Genomic DNA, 23,229 nt, shown 5'->3' on the forward strand with positions numbered 1-23,229 from the left:
TATAATCAATCTGATTTCGGTGTTGACCATCTGGTGATGTCCATGTGTAGAGTCTTCTCTTGTATTGTTGGAAGAGGGTGTTTGCCATGACCAGTGTGTTCTCTTGGCAAAACTCTATTAGTCTTTGCCCTGCTTTATTCTGTACTACAAGGCCAAATTTGCCTGTTACTCCAGGTGTGTCTTGACTTCCTACTTTTCATTCCAGTCCCCTATAGTGAAAAGGACATCATTTTGGGGTGTTAGTTCTAAAAGTTGTGTAGATCTTCATAGAACCATTCAACTTCAACTTCTTCAGCATTACTGATTGGGACATAGGCTTGGATTACTGTGATATTGAATGGTTTGCCTTAGAAATGAACAGAGATCATTCTGTTGTTTTTGAGATTGCATCCAATTACTGCATTTCGGACTCTTTTGTTGACCATGCTGGCTACTCCATTTCTTCTAAGGGGTTCCTGCCCACAGTAGTAGAGATAATGGTCATCTGAATTAAATTCAGCCATTCCAGTCCATTTGAGTTTGCTGAGCCCTAGAATGTTGATGTTCACTCTTGCCATCTCCTGTTTGACCACTTCCAATTTGCCTTGATTCATGGACCTGACATTCCAGGTTCCTATGCAATATTGCTCTTTACAGCATCGGACCTTGCTTCTATCGCCAGTCACATCCACAACTGGGTATTGTTTTTTGCTTTAGCTCCATCCCTTCATTCTTTCTGGAATTATTTCTCCAGTGATCTCCTGTAGCATATTGGGCACCTACAGACCCAGGGAGTTCCCCTTTCAGTATCCTATCATTTTGCCTTTTCATACTGTTCATGGGGTTCTCAAGGCAAGAATACTGAAGTGGTTTGCCATTCCCTTCTCCAGTGGACCACATTCTGTCAGACCTCTCCACCATGACCCGCCCGTCTTGGGTGGCCCCACATGACATGGCTTAGTTTCATTGTTAGACAAGTCTGTGGTCCATGTGATCAGATTGGCTACTTTTCTGTGATTATGGTTTCAGTGTGCTTGCCCTCTGATGCCCTCTAGCAACACCTACCATCTTACTTGAGTTTCTCTTACCTTGGACATGGGGTATCTCTTCACGGCTTCTCCAGTCAAGTGCAGCTGCTGTTCCTTACCTTGGGTGTGGAGCATCTCCACTCAGCCCTCCTGTGCCCACGCAGCTGCCACTCCTTGGATGTGGGGTTGGTCCTCTCGGCCGCCTCAGCCAATTACAAACAGCCCACTAGACTTTCCCAAATAAGCCAATTACTTAAGTTATTGCCAATTAAATAGTTTCTTGCTTTGGATCTCCATCTTTCCTGTAAAAGTCTTGTCCCTAACTCCCATCAGAGGACCTCTCCTAACCACTTTTGGTTTGGTGCTGCCCTATTCAAACTAATTTTTGCTCAAATTAACTCTTAGAATGTTTAACATGCCTCAGTTTATCTTTTAACAGTTCATGCTTGAAAATCTTCATTATTATTGTCATTATTGTTCAGTCCTCAGCAATAATAAAATACAGTTGAAATATTTTAAAAATAAACACAGCTCTTGTTGGTTCTACTACACATAGATGTCCTAATGCAATGGATGCTAAAGAGCTGTTATGGGCTGGAATATAGTAACTATCCTTTGAGAGTGTGAGGGGTGGGATATTCCCTGGCTCCAGAAAATAAGGGTGAGGGGCTATGCATTCCTGCTGGGGCATTTTTATTTTGCATTTGTTTATTTTTTCCCTTTTTGCAACTTTGAATTTTTTGGGAGATCAGAGATCAAGACAACATGGGAATATCCTTATCACAGTGAGCAGACCACATGCATTTTGAATCCTCTCCAAGGACTGACTACTCTTGGAATCTAGAAATTCTGTTTTATTTATGTTTTTATTTCTTTTAATTTTTATACAGATATATTCCTAGATCTAAGGAACTTTTCCCCTTCAGTTCTTCTTTGCCAACTTGAAAGTGAATACTTTTAGCAAAGGAAGAAAGAAAATACTATGGCAACATTTTGACAGTTTGGGGGATTTTTTTATGAAAAAATATGAATTGAGATGGAGAAAATGTCCCTACCTTAAGCCCACACTAATCACTCTCTCCCAACTCCACTGGCTTCATTAAGTCTCTATTAAATAAGCCATTGAAGCAGCTGTCCCATCATCACAAAGATGCATTTAGTAAGGAATAAAGAAAAAGAGAAAGAGTTGGATGAAGAGAGTGACAGTCCATTGGTTCCTCCAGTCAGTGTTCTATGGCAGTTAGAATGTGTCTTCATGATCATAGTCTTCACATTCCAGAGCTATAGCTAGCTGCTTAACTGGCCCAGATCTTGGTCCTGGTATCTGGGTTCTATTCACCCAGCATCCTGTCTCAAACCTGCATGAAGAATCCCATCAGTCCAGGTCAACTGTTGTCAGTACACCACCAGACATGGAGTCCCATTGACCCTAACACCATTCATGTCCCCACGGGGTATGAACCAGATCAAGGAGCCCTTGCTTTCTCCAGCATCCATGCCCAGGAAATATTTGACTGTAGGAAATCTAAGTTTTCTAAGATTAAGCCAAAACCACAGTCCATAGTTAGGAAAACTCACAAAGTCTTTAACCCTGGCCATTGAAATTTACCAAGTTCTGAACTATGACTAGAAAGAGAAGTACAGTAGCCAAGTGCTCCTGCCATGCCTGGAGGCTGAAGGAACATGAGACTGTGGAGCAGAAGAACTCAGACCTCCAAGTGCAAGTAGGCTTATTTTCCTGTAGGATAGCATTTTTGATTGTTGGCTTTTGAAGAGACACATAGTGTTTCCTGTTTGAGATCACCATACCCAAACAAACCTTTCTCCCATAAGCACTTTTCTAGAAGCACAAACAACACCGACTCACATTTTAATCTGTACCTGTGTCCAGCTAGGTGCCCCTTCATAAGTGCTAGGGCCTCTGTGTATGGTCATTGGGTATATCTGTGTGTGTGCATGCAAATGTAGGAATGAACACGCGTCTTTTGCATTATCATCCATTATAAGAGGCTTCATTTTTAGTTTTTAAGGAAAGTGCCATATTTTTATTAAATTATGAAGAATCCTCATGGTTTTCCTCTGCTGCTTTTTTCTTTCCGCCTTCCCATTCAGCACTGTTTCACGTTAGACCTTATTTACTTTTCCACGCGTCTGTCTTTGGATTGAGCTGTTGGTATCAAGTGAGCATCACAAATACTTTCAGCAGAAGAAATAAAAATTACAGTTAAAAAGCACATCAAAACTATCATTAAAAAATCTATATTCATTAAAGAAATCCAGAGTGAAAATAACCAGAGCTGGGTATGAATGTAGTAAATGGCATTTTTTTAGAGTAAATTCACTGCTGCAATGTTTAACTAAAAAAAAAAATCATTTAAAGACAATGTAGCAAATTTGTCACAGGAAAAAATATCAGACAGTATATTAATATGAGCAATTCTTAAATGATCTCCAGGAAAATTTAATAACTAGGAACTAAAAACTAATGCAACATTGTAAAGGAATTATACTTTCATTAAAATTGTTTAATTAAAAAATAAAATAAAAAATGTTATTTCTTTCAGAAATGTCAGTAAATACCAAATGCAACAAAAGACTATGATGTGGTATCTTATAATGATTGAATATTAATCATGTTTATAAAATTATATTCACTTGTTTGGGATATTAGCCTATTAGACATATTTGGTCATAAGTTAATCAAGGTAATCTTTTTTGTGATGTTAATGTAACAGAAAGCAAATGAAAATATTTTATTTCTCTTTGGGTGGAAGAATAAGAAAGACTCAAGGATAATTTGCCCTTATTGGTTTTCAATACTAAGATGCATTGTTCTTTAATACTTTAGAGCAGGAGATGGCAATGTTTCTCTGTAAAGGTAGTAAATATTTTCAGCTTCTTTGGCCGTGTAGTCTATACAGTCTCCATCACAAATACTCAGTTCCACACTGCATCATGAAAAACACCATCAACAGTACTGAACTAATGAACATGGCTTTCTTCAATAACACTTTAGGTATGGAGACAGAAATTTGAATTTCAAATGATTTTCATGTGTCACAAAATATTAGTCTTCTTTTAATTTTCTTTTTCAAATCTTCATAAACCTGAAAACCTTTCTTAGCTCACAGGCCATTATGAAGCCAGATTTGATAAACATCTACTTTATAGTCACCCTATTAATTTGCTTACAGGTTGACAAGACAGGCAAAGCTCTAAATAGGCAGTCAATCACCACTGAAAAGCATATAAAAAATCTTCAGGCTCTCGAGTAGGTTTCTAGATGTAAGCTCAGCTGCTCTCTGGGATACATTAGTGCTAGCTATTCAAGCCACACCCAATTGGCTTTTGAGTTTCTTGACTTTCTAATCAAAATATACAGAGTGGCTGAACTATTAGAAAACATATGCACTTTAACCAATCAGGGATGATAGGAGTTTAGCAATAAATACATCACAATTGGTTTTCCTGTGACAGTCCCATAACATTGTAAAAGTTAACATATATACAATACTTACCATGAGCTGGGAAGTTGTCTAAGCACTTTAACTGTAGTAACTTATTTAATACTCACTAAAAAAAAAAAAAAAAAAAAACACCTAACAGATGGGTATAACTGTTGTTCTTTTTCAAAATTTTATCACTTTATCTACTTTATATTGTCTGGTGTGTGTGTGTGTGTGTGTGTTTCTAAACAAGAGAAAAAAATGTATTAGCAATTCATTGATATGAATGATCATGAGCACTATTAGCAAAATCCCAGACACATTCTTCTTTTCATTTTTGTTATTTTTAAAATTATCCAAAATAAAAATAGAAAGTTTAAATATTCTACCAATATAATGAGTACACAATAAGTATTATAACTATGAACATTACCCTTAGCGCTTGTGTCGTGAGGTCTGATAAAGTATTTGGTGCACTATCCTTCTCATATAACCTTCCGAAGAGAGTCACTGTCAAAACAGGTCCAGATGTTGGCTTCAGGCTGAACAAGCGTCCATCACTCGATACCTAATTAAAACACAGGGAAGCTGACTGAGAATAACTTTCAGTTGTACAACCTCACAACACACTCTTAAAATTCAGTACAACTGGATGAAGAAACAATGAAAATAATGGCCATATTCTACTGCATCTGAAATACTTGGAAAGGTACAGAGAAAAATTGGAGCTATAGAATTGGTACTTACTGAAATGTCTGTATTCTACATCTTACAATTTACTCATCTGAGAAGGCATCCCATGAGTTAATAAACACAAAACAATGGATTTGAGAATGTATGAGAGAACTCTTGTTCGCTCAAGCAAGAAAGACTCCTCCAAAGGCTCAGGAGAGCTTGACTAAGGGGCGTTGAGCTGAGCTTCTGTCATCCCTCATACTCATCACAGCCTCCCTATCTGCCCACTGTCCTCAACTCCCCACAGTAACTGTTTGGACCAAGAAAGGGGAGGAAGAGTGGCACCTGCAGGTACAGTCAGTGGGAGAATGTGGCTGAACAGAACACTTGTGCAAGAAGAAATTACTTCTGGCGTATTCTTTTTAAAAGGGTTGCTTCTTGCCAGTTCAGCCACTATCCAATTCTTCAGCTTTTCTTTCTTTCCTTTTCTGGATGGTCACCCAGGGCCTTCGAACACACCATGAAAAGAATTCTTTTCAACTGTTCTAGGCCATCCCTCCCCTAAACAAGGAGGCTTCCTCTGGTAGGACTGGTCCTGCAACTCTTCTCTAGTCTTCTTTCTACTTGATAGACCTTAAACAGTCCAGCCCACTCCCTGAAGTCCCCACAGTAAAATATATTTCTTTACACTAGTTATTCTCTAAAATAGGGGTCCCCAACCTCCAGGATCTAATGGCTGATGATCTGAGGTGGAAATGATGTAATAATAATAGAAATAAAGTGCACAGTGTCATGTGCTTTTTTGTTGTTGTTCAGTAGCATCCCAAAACCATCCCCCCTACTACCCCAATGGTCCATGGAAAAGTTGCCTTCCATGAAACCAGTCCCTGGTACCAAAAAGTTTGGGGACTGCTGCTCTAAAGGACTTTTAGACAAGAGATTCCACATGCTCCATGTCCTTGATGAGCCCTAAGTCCAATTTTACTCTCTCTAAATTAAGATTTTCATGATATTTGGAAGCACTTGGGCAGGTTTTCTATTCAAAAGATGCTACTTCTTACATAAAATGATTTATCAATATTAAGCTAAGGTTTGTACCTGAAATTCTCCAGGTGCAAGCTGAATTTCACTCAGCAACACCTCAGGGAAGACATACTGGGTTCCGAACGTGCCACTGAGGGCGAACATTTCAAACCTGGTGGAAGCAGTCTCAACTGAGTCACCACAAGTGTGTAAGTCTGTTGTTTTACACTTCAGCAGAGTACAAATCTAGGAACAGAATAAGAGAACAGTAAGTTTAAAAACAGTTAAGTCTTAGGAAAGCCAATTGAAACACTCTCTTGATCAAGAAAAAAATGTCTGTGTCCTTTTGTTATATTGCTTCCTCATTAGACTAATCTGCTTCGTTGCTGAATATTACTGCAATTAGCAAAAAAGAAAAAAGGACTTCAAGCCCTAATGCTTTCTGTGTACATGGCAAGTCACTTCAGTTGTGTCTGACTCTTTGTGACCCTGTGGACCATAAGCCCACCAGGGTCCTCTGTCCATGGGATTTTCCAGGCAAGAATACTGGAGTGGATTGCTGTGCCCTCCTCCAGGGGATCTTCCTAACCCAGGGATCAAACTTTCATCTCTTACATCTATTTCTGCAATTCACTGTAAAAAGATTAAACCACATAAAGAAATCATAGGTCCTTGGTCTATAGCCATGAACAATTATACCTTACTGTTTTCAAGTTAGCCATGCTTTTAGAAATCAAGAGTGTTCAATTATTTTTAACAAGTTTAAACACTAGTTTAATTTCTATCTTATCACCTATTTCTAATAAAGAAGGAACTTTAAAGTTGTAGAGAACCCTAGAGTTAATCTAGAGACAATTCATGAACTGGCAGTCACATACCCTACACCTGAGCAAGGGCTGAAAGTGCTTTTGTTATCTGACTTAGTTATACTATACTACACTATATTACAAAGCTATCTGTGTGTAAATCTAAGTGTATGAATCATCTCACCATGTGGATGCAAAACCCCCAAAAGGAAGAACCTTCTTCACTTATCTCCATCTATACTGCATCTTCAAAATTTTACTCCAAGCTACCTTCGTTTATGGCCTGACTAAAGCAATGTCCCTTAACTGGTCTTCCTCCTTCCATATTTGAAGTTGGAGAGCAAGTGTTTTCTAGCAAGTGTGTCAAGATGAGATACAAATAACTTTCACGTAAAGGTACATGAATACATGCTTCTATTTTTTTCCCTTGCAATCCTACTAAAACAAACATTATTATTATTGTGGAAGATCTGGACCCACAAGATTAGGAGAACAGGAGGAAGACAGACTATAGCAAAAGTTTAGAAGTTTGGGTGTTGACACAAAAATGGTAACTGAGGAAGCAACTCACATACCTATAAATAGACCATTGGATAAAAATATGTGGTACATATATACAAAGGAATATTTGGAAGGTTTGTTGCTAAGTTGTGTCCAACTCTTCTGCAACCCCATGGACTGTAGCCTGCCAGTCTCTTCTGTGAATGGGATTTCCCAGGCAAGAATACTGGAGTGGATTGCCATACCCTTCTCTAGGGGGTCTTCCCAATCCAGGTATCGAAATGGAGTCTCCTGAATTAGCATGGGGAAAGCCTAGAATCAACCTGTCTACATTGCAGAATAGGCTTCCTCGTGGCTCAGATGGTAAAGAGTCTGCCTGCAGTGCAGTTGGATCCCTGGGTCAGGAAGATGTTTTGGAGAAGGGAATAGTTACCCACTCCAGTATTCTTGCCTGGATAATTCCATGGAGCCTGGTGGTACAACCTATGAGGTTACAAAGAGCTGGACATGACTGAGTGACTTTCATTTTTGCTTTCACACTGCAGAATACTCAAAAGATTCCATCCCCGGGAGTACTAGGTATCTCAGTAACTGAGAGTATGTTGGGGTGTTTAATGAAAGGAAAACTGGTAGGAAGTTGTTAAGGGTGCCTCAATGCTGAGTCTCCAGACATGGATGAGCAACGACCCTTCCCCAGTTCCATAAAAGATGGAACCTTTATTACCAGAGAGGGTAAAGCAGACAATGTTTAGATGGAGACTCTGAAAGACTTAGTAAGGGGATTTTTTGAATGAGTCATACTGAATAGTGATACCATGCCCTTCTACCCTGCATTTCCCCAACTTGATTCTCTTGTTGTTCAGTCACCCAGTCATTTCCAACTCTTTGTGACCCCATGGGCTGCACCATGCCAGATCTCTCTGTCCCTCCCCATCTTCTGAAGTTTGCCCAAGTTCAGGTCCATTGCACTGATGATGCCATCTAGCCATCTCATCCTCTGACACCTTCTTCTCCTTTTGCCCTCAATCTTTCCCAGCTTCAGGGACTTTTACAATGAGTCAGCTGCTGACTCTCTACATTCTGTTAAAAAGGCATTTTTTCCTTCAGGAACAGGGTTTCCTAATAAATTACAGGACAGGAGTCCCAGTTAAATCTGAAGTTTAGGTAAACTAAAAATACCAAAACCAGTTTTTAGTATAAATATGTCCCAACTATTACCTGGGCATTTTTTTTTTTTTAATCTGTGTTTATCTGAATTTTGAATTTACTGGGGCACCCTGTATTTTTATTTGCTAAATTAAGCAAACTTATTCAGTAAAGGAATTAGAAGAATTTTGAAATATGGGAAACTGAATCATCCCCAAAGGAAGTCTCTAAAGACATTTGCTTCAGGGATTCTTCTAGTAAAAAGCCCAGCTAGACTGTCCCCCCATGAAGCTTAAAGTTGGCAAGTATCAACCACATGTTCAGAGTTTTCAAACAGTTTCAGTTAAAAAGAAAGAAGAAAAAAAGGTCATCATACACGTGAAGAAATTTTCTAAATTTAGAATTTTAAATTTAAAAGCCTGTCTGGCACCAGTGGCTTAGCTGAAGGATCACTGTTCAGCAATAATAACAGAGAGCTTCTTGGTTTTACTTGGAGCACTAAGCAACCTCCCAACACTAAGAAGAGACCTATGGCTGATCTCCTCAAGTGGAGTCAAGACTCTGGGGCAGGCAGAGAGGCAGATAAGACTGAGAGGGAAGGAGGGAAAAGAGAGGAAGAGTCGAAAGAATGCTGTCTTGTTTTATAATCATTTCTTTAAACCTAAAATAGATCATAAATAATAAAAAAATAATATATCCCAATTTTTTTATTTTAAAAAGCAGTATGGCAATAAAATACCACACATATGTACCACAAATATAATGCAATATATGTCAATATGCCATGTAATATATAATATTCATGTGGCAATAGATGCTTTTCTACAACATAATTTTTTAAACTAGTTTCCAATCATTGGATTTTTTCTACCTGTGTTCTTGATAGCATTTTTTCCCCCTTTCTTCTAGCACCTCAGAGCTCTGAGAAGGAATATTGATTCCTCCCACATTTTCATCCTTTCCTTTTTTGTTGCTCTTTCTCTTAGGCCTATAAAGATAATCAAGTTTCTTTCATCTATTGGAAAAACAGAAACAGCATTATGAGTTCTCTGGCTAGCTCCTATCTTGTTTCCTTTCTTCCTGAATCAGATACACTTTTTGAAGTGCATTGATTGATTCACTCATCCTTTCAATATCCTCACTTACTTCTCACTTTTCAACCCACTGTAATCTGTCTTTCACTCTATCATTCTGAGCCCAGGAGATTCCAACAAAATTATATATTATTCATGCAATAATGGTAAACCTATTGCACAAATACACTTCAGTTTCCTCCTTCTGAGAGTCTCTACTTACCTTACCTTTGATAAGAGTTCTCTTTAAATGTTCCTTTATTTCTCAGTCATAATTGCAGGTTCCTATTCTTCTGTTTATTTCCTGCCCAAACACAGGAGCTTCAAAAGATTTCACCTTTAGCTCACTATTCTTTACCATTAGTCGATTTTTGCAATTCACTCTTTCTTGTGGGTTTATTACAACTTTTTTCCTGCTGATTCTCAAAACTGTATTTCTAAATCTAATATCTCCCTTAAGTGTCATATTACATTCAATAGCCTATTGGATACAACTGAATGTCCCCAAAGTAATGAAAAGCCCACACATCCAAAGCTGAATTTACCATCTCTCCCACTACCATCCAATCTGCTCCTCCTCTCGAATCCTGATCCATCAAAGCATCCCATTTATCCATCTTGCCAAAAAGCTGGTACATTCTAGACCCTTCATTCTGTTTTCCTGTTCCATCTCAAATCAGCTACTAAGATTGGTTTTCTAAATATTTCTTGACTCCATATCCTGATTTTATTCATATGAACATAATCTTGGTTGAAGCCCTAGTAGGACTATTTTAATAATACCACTAGTCATTTTGCCCTATGTTTCATGATCCACGGTGCAACCAAAACGGTGTACTCATAAACAGTTGTGACAGCATCATTCCCTTGCTGAACACCTTCTGGCAGAAACCATCATTGATAGAACAAAGTCCACATCTTAGGAATGACAGGTAAGGTCCTGCAGGGTGTGATCCTGGCTCTATGCTCATCTTCCATCCATCCTTGCTTCTTATGCTAACACTTTAGTGACTCAACTGTTTGCTCATTTCTGTACACCCTGCTTTTTGACACATCCACCCCCTTGCTCAGGCTCTTCACCTTATCTTGAATTCCCTCCCACTTTTTTTCACCTGGATAAAATAGCACAAACTCAAGCATCATGTCTTCAGAAACTTTCCTGGATCTCCAAATTAGACTAAATGTAGCTCTTTAGTATTATTACAGCAAAATGTGACTTCTTTGTTCAATCACATGCCAACCTATACTGAAACTATGGCCATCTGTCTTTCTCGGCTACTAAATTCCTCAAGAGGAGGGTCCATACTTACTCATCTTCATCTCATTAGTGCTGAATATATATCTGGTATGTGTTTGGCATTCAAGAAATGTTTGCCAAAATGAGCAAGCATTGGACTGACATTTAAGATCAAAAGTTTTAGCAAATAAAAATTTAGGATACCCAACTAAAAGGAAATTTCAAGTAAACAGCCATTTTTTTTAGTATACACATAAATACCAAAGCAGGACATACTCATAATAAAAGTAATCCATTGTTTTTGAAATTCACATTTAACTGGGTGTCCTGTGTTTTATCCAGTAATTCCTCTGCCACCAAAGCAATCATTACCTGTAAATAATAGCTCCCTTCAACAGTATGTAGTCCATCAAATGCCCCCAGGGCATAAACTTCATCTGATCTTTTCTCAGACATCTTGTAACTTAGATGACAGCAGAGATCTCTCTGACAAACTGTGTAATTTCCTCCAATTTCTTTGAGCTCCAAGAAGGTGAATTCATCAAAAAAGATGATGCCTGTAAATTCCTGGTTTCCCACTGAGTGGGCTTCTACACCACTGGCATAGGAAGTCCAATTCACCACCGGTGTGGGGTGTGGGTGGGAGTCCAGTTGTGCGAGGAGGAGTTTTCCTTCCTCTGTCTTCATATCATAATGAAATGCTCGTGGAGAATCAGGTGCATAGATTCCACTCCCTGGAAATGACATTTAAAACAGTAAAACAAAAAGGAGTTGCATGGGTGTTATATTCTAAACTCATATGAACATTTTACTTCTTCTAAGCTGTATCTTTCATTAATTTCAGTAAAATATACTGATAAAGTCAGACAGATGAGGTGAAATCCAGTAAAGTATGACACAAAGAATCCAAGAAGAAAATTTCATGTAAGAAGTGGTGAATTTTGAAAAAAAGAAAAAGAGTGTATATTCAAGTTAAATAAAACTAAACCAGTTTATGAAACAATTTGGGTTGAGATTGATTGTACAGCATGTCACCAGCTATATATGCAAACATTAACAGTTGGAGGAATTTTGTTAAGGAGTACATGTTAGCTAGAAAACATATTTTTTTCCTTTTTGATTACATCAAAATCTTAAAGACTACACATTACCTGTCATTTTCTTCAAGGGGTAATGTAGATTGGATGCTAGGAAGTTGACTCTCATGCCCATAGCCCAGGCTGAGTGGAATTCAATAGCTGACAAATGTGGCAAAACATTCATCCAAGCTGTTGGGAAGAGTATGGTGTCCACACGGGAATCTCTCACCAGAGTCACAGCAGGATCGTGGAAGAGAATATCAAAGCACGTGAAAATGCCAAACTTTCCAAAGGTGGTGTTGAAAGTCACGACCTCAGGTTCCTTGGGTGCATTGAATTGATCTTCATTCAAGAAAAGATTTTGCTGCGATAAACAGAAGATGATGGGGGGAAATCTCTTTAAAGAAGTTGGCCCAGATGTCATGGCATCTAAAAAAGTTCAAGCTCACATTTATTAAACTGTGCCAACCTCATCTATGACCACTGTCTCCACAGGGAAAGAACGTTAGAGAATTAGAGATGACTATGCTGATAGGAAACTTTGGCTCAGGTTCCACATTTGATAGATATGTATAAGGAAATCCTTATCTATTAACACCTTCTTGAATATTATTATATAAGACATAAAAGAGAAATGATAGATAGCTTCTATTTGCCAAGTGCACTTAACAATTTTCTGCAGACAAAGAACTTTGCTCCTTTTCTCTTTGAAAACAAGACTGGTAAGTTTTTCATTCTAGCTTTACCCTTTGCCAGGTCATGTCATGAAAAGTACAAAATGTAGGGCTTCTCTGTTGGTTCAGTCCCTGGTCCAGGAAGATTCCACATGCCACAGGGCAATCAAGTCTATGCACCACAGCCACGGAGCCAGTGCTCTAAAGCCCGTGCTCTGCAACAGAAGCCACTGCAGTGAGAAGCCTGCACACTGCAACAAGGAGTAACCTCCACTCACCATAACTAGAAAAAAACCCACATGCAGCAACAAAGACCCAGTGCAGTCAAAAATGAATGAATAAATGTTTTTTTTTTTTAAAGGAAAATGACCATCCATCATTAAAAAAAAAAAAGGATAAGTCCAAAAGGCAACATTTTATTTCAAGTCAGGTCACTCCTATTGACTCCCACACACTTCTAATGACACACTCCTGTGTTCCTAAATGTACAGGAAATATCCTTTTTCTAGGATCTTATCACAAATAATCATTACTTTCTGTGCTTTGTTTATACTGTTTTTAAAATGAGCTTATTATCAGCAATAATGATTGTTTCCCTTCTTGTTCACTTTATTTTGTTAAGCATTCAGTAATTGAATTATTTGCAAATAAATTCTACCTTATGGTAGCGTGCCACCAGTTTTCCCTTAGAATCAAACACCACATCAGTATTGTATTGGTAACGACCGTCAGGGGGACACTGAGGGTCGCTGGCGTTGCATGACTTCTTGTCCCCGATATTTGCCACAATGTAGATGGAGTTATCCTTGGCCAGACAGCTGAGTCTTTGTTGCACTGGGGTGTGACCAAATCTGTTATATATTCATTGGAAGAGGAAAAAAAAACATAAAGCTTAGCTTTTAATAAAATTCAGAATGATAGTTTCTTGAATATATATGTAAACACAAAAATAAATTCTAAATAGCATAGATAGAAGGGAAAGATTAACACAGAAACTTCAGAGGAAGTACATGTTTGTGGCAATTTGGTTGTAGAAAACTATTCTATGATGAGATTCTGGGCTATGCATTTTTTTCATAGCATTTATCATATCTATAATTAATATATTTATGTATATGCTCATCTTAGGCTTCCCTGGTCACACAGCTGGTAAAGAATGCACCTGCAATGCAGGGGAGCTGGGTTGGGAAGATCCCCTGAAGAAGTGAATGGCTACCCACTCCAGTGTTCTTGCCAGGAGAATTCAATGGACAGAGAAGCCTGTCAGACTACAGTCCATAGTGCCGCAAAGAGTCGGACACGACTGAATGACTTTCACTTCATAATGTATATCACATCTTATAGATATTCTGGGACAAAGACCCATATCTCCTGTTTGCTAAACCCATGCCTGAAAGAAAAATGGCATTAAAAAGTATTCTGAATGATAGAACAACGTCTTGGAAGTAAGATGATTATAGGAAGAAGGCACCGAGAATCCTATCTTTCTACCTAATTCTAGGACTTCATCCGTTTCTTCCAAGTTGTACAATTTGTTGCATATAATTGTTCTTATGATCCCTTGTATTTCTGTGGTATTGGTTATAAAGTCCCCCCTTTCATTTCCAAAAATATGGAATGCTTCAGGGATTTTCATGCCATCCATGGACAGGGGGCAATGCTAATCTTCTCTGTCTTGTTCCAGTTTTAGCGTATGTGCTGCACAAGAGGCGTGCCTGTTTAATGGGTATAGAGTTTGAGTTTTGCTTGATGAAAAGAGTTCTGGAGAAAGAGGACGTGATGGCTGCACAACAACGTGTTTGTACTTAATACCACTGACCACATTTAAGGATGGCTAAGACGGTAAATTTTATGTAATGTGTATTTTACCTCACTTTTTTTAAGTGGAGAAAAAAAAAGCCTTGGCAGTAGAAAAGGGAAATCTTGTTCAGGAAACTTGTTCAAGATGCAATAGCATCTTCAGGGGAAAAAAAGGGAATTTTAGAGATGCATTTTGGGTCATAGGAGAAGAACTCTGCATAAGAGGTTAAGAAATCTTTTCCAAGTGTTTTGAGAACAGAAGTCAAATGATATGAATATTCTTCAAGATTAATAGGGCATCGGAACATAGAATGTACTAGAATATCAGAGTATAAATGTGGGGAATCACTAGGAAGCTGTTATCATAGTTCAGTTTAGAAGCAATAAGGGTTGGACTAGAGCAGTAACAGCCTCTATGGAAAAACAGAAATACTGAAATATTTGTTAATGCTTGATTTCTTTATTCCTTATCATGTTACCAGTAGTTGTCCCAGTAAAGCAATTAAAACACAATTTTGAACAGTAAGACCTCAGAATATATAACATATAGCCATATTTATTCCTTATTGGCATTAACACTAAAATAATAAATGGCTAATAGAAGGTACTAAAGAATATGTGACAAAACTGTGATAACTGTTGGAAGAATGAAAATTTGGTGCCATCTGCTGGCAATATAATCAAAACCGTAGCAATGACCCACAAAACATATCCTTGAAAAAACCAACAAGGATAGAAAACATCTTTTAAAAATTATTATTTTAATGCATCTATATAAAATGACCATTTAATAATATTTACCTTCACTTGCTTAAATTAATATCTGAAATGCACAGATATAAATATGAGACATTAAACCATTTGAAACATATTTATCTCAAATCTTTTCAAATACTCTAAGTGGTAGAATAGGCACATGAAATAGAAGCCTACTGTTCTGGATTTATAAAACAGCTGTGATTGCATATTTTCCTCTTGTCTATATTAATTTTGAAAGGGTAGCATATATTCTAATCTATTTCCATCTAAACTAATTGTTCAGACTCTTTGTTATACCCAGAAAGGCTCCAAAATTCTTTGTTAGACCAAAAGTTTTGATTTGGAGTTTAAAAATGCATTTTGCTTATGTTAGCCTGAATCTGCTTCTCACCTAATCCATAATATTTTCCAAGCCCTTTATATACACATTTGAATGTAGAGTTCCAAAGAATAGCAAGGAGAGATAAGAAAGCCTTCCTCAGCGATCAATGCAAAGAAATAGAGGAAAATAACAGAATGGGAAAGACTAGAGATCTCGTCAAGAAAATTAGAGATACCAAGGGAACATTTCATGCAAAGATGGGCTCAATAAAGGACAGAAATAGTAGGGACCTAACAGAAGCAGAAGATATTAAGAAGAGGTCGCAGGAATGCACAGAAGAACTGTACAAAAAAGATCTTCATGACCCAGACAATGACGACGGTGTGATCACTCACCTAGAGCCAGACATCCTGGAATGTGAAGTCAAGTGGGCCTTAGAAAGCATCACTATGAACAAAGCTAGTGGAGTGACGGAATTCCAGTTGAGCTATTTCAAATCCTGAAAGATGATGCTGTGAAAGTGCTGCACTCAATATGCCAGCATATTTGGAAAACTCAGCAGTGGCCACAGGACTGGAAAAGGTCTGTTTTCATTCTAATCCCAAAGAAAGGCAATGCCAAAGAATGTTCAAACTACCACACAATTGCACTCATCTCACACGCTAGTAAAGTAATGCTCAAAATTCTCCAAGCCAGGCTTCAGCAATACATGAACCGTGAACTTCCAGATGTTCAAGCTGATTTTAGAAAAGGCAGAGGAACCAGAGATCATATTGCCAATATCCACTGGATCATGGAAAAAGCAAGAGAGTTCCAGAAAAACATCTATTTCTGCTTTATTGACTATGCCAAAGCCTTTGACTTTGTGGATCACAACAAACTGTGGAAAATTCTGAAAGAGATGGGAATACCAGACCACCTGACCTGCCTCTTGAGAAACCTATATGCAGGTCAGGAAGCAACAGTTAGAACTAGACATGGAACAACAGACTGGTTCCAAATAGGAAAAGGAGTACGTCAAGGCTGTATCTTGTCACCCTGCTTATTTAACTTCTATGAAGGGGTACATCATGAGAAACGCTGGGATAGAGGAAGCACAAGCTGGAATCAAGATTGCCGGGAGAAATATCAATCACCTCAGATATGCAGATGACACCACCGTTATGGCATAAAGTGCCTCTTGATGAAAGTGAAAGAGGAGAGTGAAAAAGCTGGCTTAAAGCTCAACTTTCAGAAATTTAACATCATAGCATCTGGTCCCATCACTTCATGGCAAATAGATGGGGAAACAGTGGAAACAGTGGCTGACTTTATTTTTCTGGGCTCCAAAATCACTGCATATGGTGATTGCAGCCATGAAATTAAAAGACGCTTACTCCTTTGAAGGAAAGTTATGACGAACCTAGATGGCATATTAAAAAGCATAGACATTACTTTGTCAACAAAGGTCCATCTAGTTAAGGCTATGGTTTTTCCAATGGTCACATATGAATGTGAGAGTTGGACTATAAAGAAAGCTGAGCACCGAAGAATTGATGCTTTTGAACTGTGGTGATGGAGAAGACTCTTGCGAGTCCCTTGGACTACAAGGAGGTCCAACCAGTCCATCCTAAAGGAGATCAGTCCTGGGTGTTCATTGGAAGGACTGATGTTGAAGCTGCAACTCCAATACTTTGGCCACCTGATGAGAAGATCTGACTGATTTGAAAAGACCCTGATGCTGGGAAAGATTGAGGGGAGGAGGAAAAGGGGACGACAGAGTGCGAGATGGTTGGATGGCATCACTGACTCAATGGACATGGGTTTGGGTGGACTCCGAGCATTGGTGATGGACAGGGAGGCCTGGCGTGCTGCGGTTCATGGAATCGCAGAGTCGGACACGACTGAGTGACTGAACTGAATCGAATAAATGCAGAGCTCTGTCTTCGGTCTACTGGGAATAGAAAAGGTAAAATGGAAGAATTAAAGTGTATTTCCTAAGACAAAGCATTCAATCTGAAAATATAATAAAAACTGTCAGTTATGGAAGACAACTTTTACTAACTTTTAAAAAGTGCACATGAAATATTCAGCAAATATTTGTTGGGTCCTACAACTACACAAAGGCTTCCCTGGTGGCTCAGTGGCAAAGATTCTGCCTGCAGTGTGGGAGCCGGAGAAGACATGGCTTTGATCCCTGGGTTGGGAAGATCCCCTGGAGGAGGGCATGGTAACCCACTCCAGTATTCTTGCCTGGAGAACCTCAAGGACAGAGGAGTTGGCAGACTATAGTCCATAGGGTCGCACAGAGCTGAACACGACTGAAGTGACTTAAGATGCACGCAGAGGCATGCACCACTACAGGGAACACCATGCTAGATATGTGGGCGTCTGGGGAAGAGGCATTCTATGCAGAGCTGTCCACGCGCAGGGTGGGAGATACAGGGTAAAGCAGGGCTGGTGCCCTTCAAAACCCTCTTCAAACTTCTACCATCTTCATCCAAATAGCAGCATTTCTTTGCCTAGCTTACCTTCATAGCTTTTAAATTATCTCCTGCATTTTTACTGATCTTTCTGAAGGCTTGTCTCCATGAGGACACAGGAATGATCCTTATAAAACTGAAGTCAGAGCATGTCACTTCTCTGCTCAAAACTCACCAATGGCTACTTTCTCACCTAAGTACCAAGGTCATTAGCATGGCCCATGAACCCTTATACTATCAGGGCCCTCCAATCTGTCTGCCTTTCTGCCTCCATCTCCTACTTTTCTCCTACTTCTTCACATCATTTCAACCACACTAACTTTGTTGCTGTTTCTAATATGCTAGATATGCACTCTGACCATGGAACCTTGGTATTTAGAATTCCCTTGGCCTGGAAGGTTCTTTTCTCAGAAACCCATATGATTTCCTCCCTCACTTCCTTTAAGTTTTGCTTAGATACCACCAAGAAGCCCTCTGGTGACATAAAAATTTAAACCTCATTCTTTCCACCATATTCATCTTTCCTGTTTTATTTTTTCCTATAATATTTATTTCTACCCCATATTGTAGATAGGTTGACAGGTGATAGATAACTAAACAATATCTTTTTTTTTTAATTTCAATTGGCTGTTTCCACACTTGAATATAAGCTCCAAAGGACAAAGATTTTTAATTCTTTTTGTTCACTCCACTGTCCATAACTGTGCTTGGACATAATAGGTATTCAAAAACTGTGTTAAATAAAAGCAAGAACAGAGATGTCATTGGTTGATGAGAAAAAAGAAAGACTACCAAACTTCTTGAAATGGAACAAATGCAACATCCTGGTGGGAATTCTCAGAAGGCCCTAGGAAATTTGGTTCTAGGGAAAAGTCATTCAGAAAGAAAGAAAGGCAATTCCTAATGGAAGTGAGAACAGAAGGCTTGTCATTTAGAACTGAACCTTGAGCATGGGACATGGTTAAATAAGAAATAATTATGATGCGATGCAATGCAATTAAAATAGTTTGTTAATATTAAGGTAAGTAATATTGAACTTTGTCAAAAATCAAGGTGTCCCTATATGTAGACATAGTTGTTAGTTTGTGTGGTTTTGAGAGCTTTTCCAAAAAAGGAATTCCTACAATTTTAGCAATAGTGCATTTGGAAATGTGAGTCAACTGACATGATTCTCTTAAATGTATAGTTCATATGTTTTCCTTTATATTGTAAGTAATAGTGTACTTTTATCAGACTTCATATTTCTTATTCTAGATTTGATTTAAACCACTTATATGGGACTTCCCTGGTGGTCCAGTGGTTAAGACTCCAGGTTCCCAATGCAAGGGGCCCAGGTTCAATCCCTGGTTAGGGAACTTGATCCTGCATGTAGCAACTAAGCTCCAGAACAGCCATATAATTAAAAAAATAAAATAACCACTGACACAATTCTGCTCTATCCACCTCCTAGGTCCTCATCTTAAGCTTTAAGAATTTCATATACATTCATGTTATCCAACTATCTTACTGATGAGAAAGGGAAAATTTTAATATTAAGCTGACATGTGACTCTGTTTCACTATTTTCTCACACTGTTTTAAAAGTACAGACCTACACAGGAAAGCAATTTTCTGCTCACTGGTAAGGAGTCAGAAGAGTAAAGTTTGGATATGGTTCTTCCTCTAACCAAACACCCTGTGACCTTAAGTAGGTTATACTATCATCTCTCCAGATTCATTCCCTCAGTGGAAATTCACATTGGAATTAGATTCTGATGTCATCTTATAGCACTAACTTCATATTCACTTTCTTAATACACATATTTGTAGGAGATGAAAAATTATAAAACTATCCTGAAACTTACAGATGATAGTGAAGCTTATACAATGATCTACAAAGTTTTCTCAGATTAAGTTCATGTTCATGGTTAAATTCTCCATAATACATTTCCTTACCTGTCAGGATTATTACAAGGGATCCAGTTCACTTGAGGGTCTGGGATATCCTCCAAGTATGGGTAGATAGATTCCCTGGTGAAGTTAAAACCATAAATGCCATCTTCTGGGGTCACAATGATATGTGCACCCTGTTACAAATGAAGCAGAATCAATATATTATTCAAATAAGCAAACAATAAAAGAGGAAGCCTGCAAGAGGACCTGAGTGGCTGAGAAAATTTGCTTTTTTTTTTTTTTCATCTTATTCTTCTGTTTTTTTATATATTTATAATTTATTTTCTTTGCCCAACCACTTTCATTTCCTAATCCCACAGTTATCATTTCTATGTCACTTTTTCATCATTTCATAGCTGTTAATATTTTTCCAGGCTACTCACAGGCTTGCCACCTGCTGCAGTTGTTAACTATAAACCTATCTCTTCCCTGAATAAAGCCCCTCCCTGACCTTTGGCCAGTTATCTTGCCTGAGTATGTAAGGATACTGATCACTCACTCTTCTGCTCCAGCCTTCCCCACCTCATACCCTACAAATGCAATCCCCATTTCTCAGAAAGGAGCTCTGATATGGTTATCTGAATGGTGCCAGGCCTAGAGGTACAACCTGAGCTCACCTGGGCAACTCTGGTGGAAGAATCACCCTGGAAGCTGCTGTGTATGTGACCTTTAAGGAAACAGTTGAACTAAAGGTGAAAAAACCTCAGAATTCTTAATAACCTTTTAAATCTTTGTATGTACAAGAATGTAGGTTGATAAATACATGCTATATGTATACATTCATGACTCTCACCAGACTTTATATATCCCTTATCTTTACCTGCTCTACGCATAATTTATTTCAACCACATTCATTCAAACCACACATGCAAACTTAACCCTTCATTCAATTCAAGAACTTACTAAGCACTAACATATGTACTTTTGTAATTAGTATGAAGTATATAATATACACTGGTAAGTAATTTGCAACTTAAGTTTGTTTTGGTGTTACAAACTAACCTACAAACTCTTAATAGCACAAAAGTATGCCAGTACTCTAAGAACAGCTATTGATTCCTGACCCATTTATCCTCCAACCCTCCACCTGTAAAAAAACAGAGCAACAAAATCAACAAAATAGTTGAATTCATAGCAAGTTCCTCTAAGATTTGTTGTCACTTAATAATAACCAAGTTGTGTTTTCCAAATGTTGCTCTCACTGTTAGGGAAGTATGTAATAATGTCTTTGCCCTAAAAACTAGGAGCAGGGAGGACTTTGATTGCAAAACAAGGTCTTGGCTACCCTGAGACATAGGTCATTCAAAGGTGTAATTGACCCTGACAGTGGTTCTATCTACTAGGATGCCACCCTTTCTCTACATAGGAGCCAGAAGCACACTTGAGAAATGGTACCTGCTTCGATGCTGACGTCACTGCTCCCTCCAGAAGATCCAAATTCCGGTTCATTACTGCCAAGGCCTCTTCAGGAGACACTGGCACGAGGGTGACATTAGGCAATATGACTGCATGCTCATAAACAGCTGCAATAAAGGTATCCAGGGAGCTGGCTCTGGAGACACAGAAAAACAAAACGGCCACATAGTTGAGCAACTGAGACATAATCATGCTGAAGTCCAGCAACTGCTGAAAAGCAGAGTAAGCGCTGTTATTTATAGAGAGAGAGAACACAGTGAATCACGTGGCTCCCAGAACTTAGTACTTTAAAAATAAGTGACAAAAGCTAGCTTCAAGAAAGCCTTGTGATTTTTACACCGCCAGACAAAGATGTAAACAGATCTTACATAACAAGTGACCTTCTCTTCTTACAGGGCTCTGTGAGGATCAAGTAAAAAAATGCATGTACTTTCCATCTGCCGGGGTTATCCTAACAAAGTGCCATACACTAGGTGGTTTAAACAATAGAAATGTATTGTCTTGCGGTTTTGGGGGATAGATGTTTCAGAGGACGGGATTAGCAAACTGGCTCCTCCTGAGGGCTGTGAGGGACAGATTTGTTCTGCCTCTTTCGTTGTCTTTAGCTGTCTCCTTCCTGTTTGTCTTCACCCAATATTCTCTCTGTGGGCACGTCTGAGTCCCCCAGACTTTTACTTTTTTTACAAGGCCACCAGTCAATGGCTTTAGTGCCCGTCCTACTCCAGTATGACATCATCTTAACTGATTACATCTGAAATGATCATATTTCCAAATAAACTCACATGCTGAGGTGCAGAGGGTTAGAACTTAACCATACGAATTTCTGGAGTTCATACATCTTAGAACTTCAAACCTAGTAGTTTATGTAAATAATTTGAAGAATAAACAGCTTTTCAATTGTGAATTATTATTACTATCACCTTGTGAATATTTGAATTTCATATTTTGTTCACTTTCGTTTCCTCAGAATGGTGAAGACTCAGGACAAAGAGGAATATTCATTGTCTATATGACAAATCACCCCCCAAAAATAATGGCTTCTAAGAGCAAGCTTGTATGATCTCACATTTTCTGTGGGTCAGGAAACCTAGGGCAGCTTGGCTGGGTGCCTCCGTCCCACAATTACCAAAGCTTGACTGGGAAAAGAGTCAGTTCTAGGTTCTAGGCTCACATGGCTCCAGGCAGGCCTCAGGTCCACATTGGCTGTAGCCCAACATGTTCCTTGCTGTGAAGGCCCCTGGTCGCACTAAAAGGAAACTCACATGCTGGCATCCAGCTTCCCTCAAACCCAGATAACAAGAGAACCACCATCCAAGATAGAAGCCGCAGTCTTTAGTAATGTCATCTAGAAAGTGACAGCGCATCAATTTTGTTATATTATATTCATTAGAAGTACGATGCAGGGAACCCAAAGCTGGTGCTCTGTGACAAGCTAGTGGGGTAGGATGCGGTAAGAGATGGGAAGGGGATTCAAGAGGGAGGGGACACATGTATACCTATGGTCAATTCATGTTGATATATGGCAAAAACCATCACAATATTGCAAAGCAATTATCCTCTAATTAAAAAGAAATGTAAAAAAGCAAAACAAAACACCCAGTCAGTACACTTGTTGGGAGGGGCTTACTTACCCAAGGGCATATATGAGGCACAGATTACTGTGGACCATCCTAGAGACTGCAAACCACACAAGTCATAGAGGATGAGTATAAAGAATGAGAGTGAGAATAAGAAGGTGATAGAGGGAGAGAGAAGAGGGGGGAAATAATATAAAATAGAAAAAAAGCTTAGAAATTTTGATATGGAGTTAGAAGGCAAATTTTAGTTGTAAATTAAGGAAAACTTTTTTTTAATGTTTACAGATTAGTGCTT

The 23,229-nt window shown here is 38.6% G+C and overlaps 1 protein-coding gene and 1 pseudogene across 3 annotated transcripts; both read right to left on the bottom strand.

The window, feature by feature from the left end:
- Positions 1 to 1,955: 1,955 nt before the first annotated feature.
- Positions 1,956 to 23,159, bottom strand: VNN1 (vanin 1). Of its 3 annotated transcripts, XM_070376682.1 has the most exons (9): positions 22,989 to 23,159; positions 21,337 to 21,493; positions 19,945 to 20,075; positions 13,326 to 13,518; positions 12,066 to 12,357; positions 11,287 to 11,648; positions 6,227 to 6,397; positions 4,887 to 5,021; positions 1,956 to 3,174 (listed from the first exon to the last, which is right to left on the bottom strand). In XM_070376682.1, exons 1-9 carry the CDS (start codon positions 23,024 to 23,026, stop codon positions 3,139 to 3,141), a joined length of 1,515 nt encoding a protein of 504 aa, XP_070232783.1. In that variant the 5' UTR covers positions 23,027 to 23,159; the 3' UTR covers positions 1,956 to 3,138. The 3 variants fall into 3 exon arrangements, with proteins under 3 accessions (XP_070232783.1, XP_005887798.1, XP_070232782.1); XM_005887736.3 differs by lacking the exon at positions 22,989 to 23,159 and having other exon boundaries at positions 1,958 to 3,174; positions 21,337 to 22,963; XM_070376681.1 differs by lacking the exons at positions 1,956 to 3,174; positions 22,989 to 23,159 and having other exon boundaries at positions 4,623 to 5,021; positions 21,337 to 22,965.
- On the bottom strand, positions 14,274 to 14,371 carry LOC138989288 (U6 spliceosomal RNA; annotated as a pseudogene).
- Positions 23,160 to 23,229: the final 70 nt, after the last annotated feature.

Source organism: Bos mutus, chromosome 9 (genome assembly GCF_027580195.1).
Source record: "Bos mutus isolate GX-2022 chromosome 9, NWIPB_WYAK_1.1, whole genome shotgun sequence".
Taxonomy (NCBI): domain Eukaryota; kingdom Metazoa; phylum Chordata; class Mammalia; order Artiodactyla; family Bovidae; genus Bos; species Bos mutus.

Bases quoted from the DNA above. Each gene is read 5' to 3' on its own strand.
- VNN1 (XM_070376681.1), bottom strand. From the start codon at position 21,549: ATGATTATGTCTCAGTTGCTCAACTATGTGGCCGTTTTGTTTTTCTGT. The intron at 12,358-13,325 runs GTAGAATTTATT...TGTTTATCGCAG, and splicing joins TGGTGGCACGCTACCATAAG to CAAAATCTTTTCTTGAATGA. The intron at 11,649-12,065 runs GTAATGTGTAGT...TGTCATTTCCAG, and splicing joins CCCCTTGAAGAAAATGACAG to GGAGTGGAATCTATGCACCT.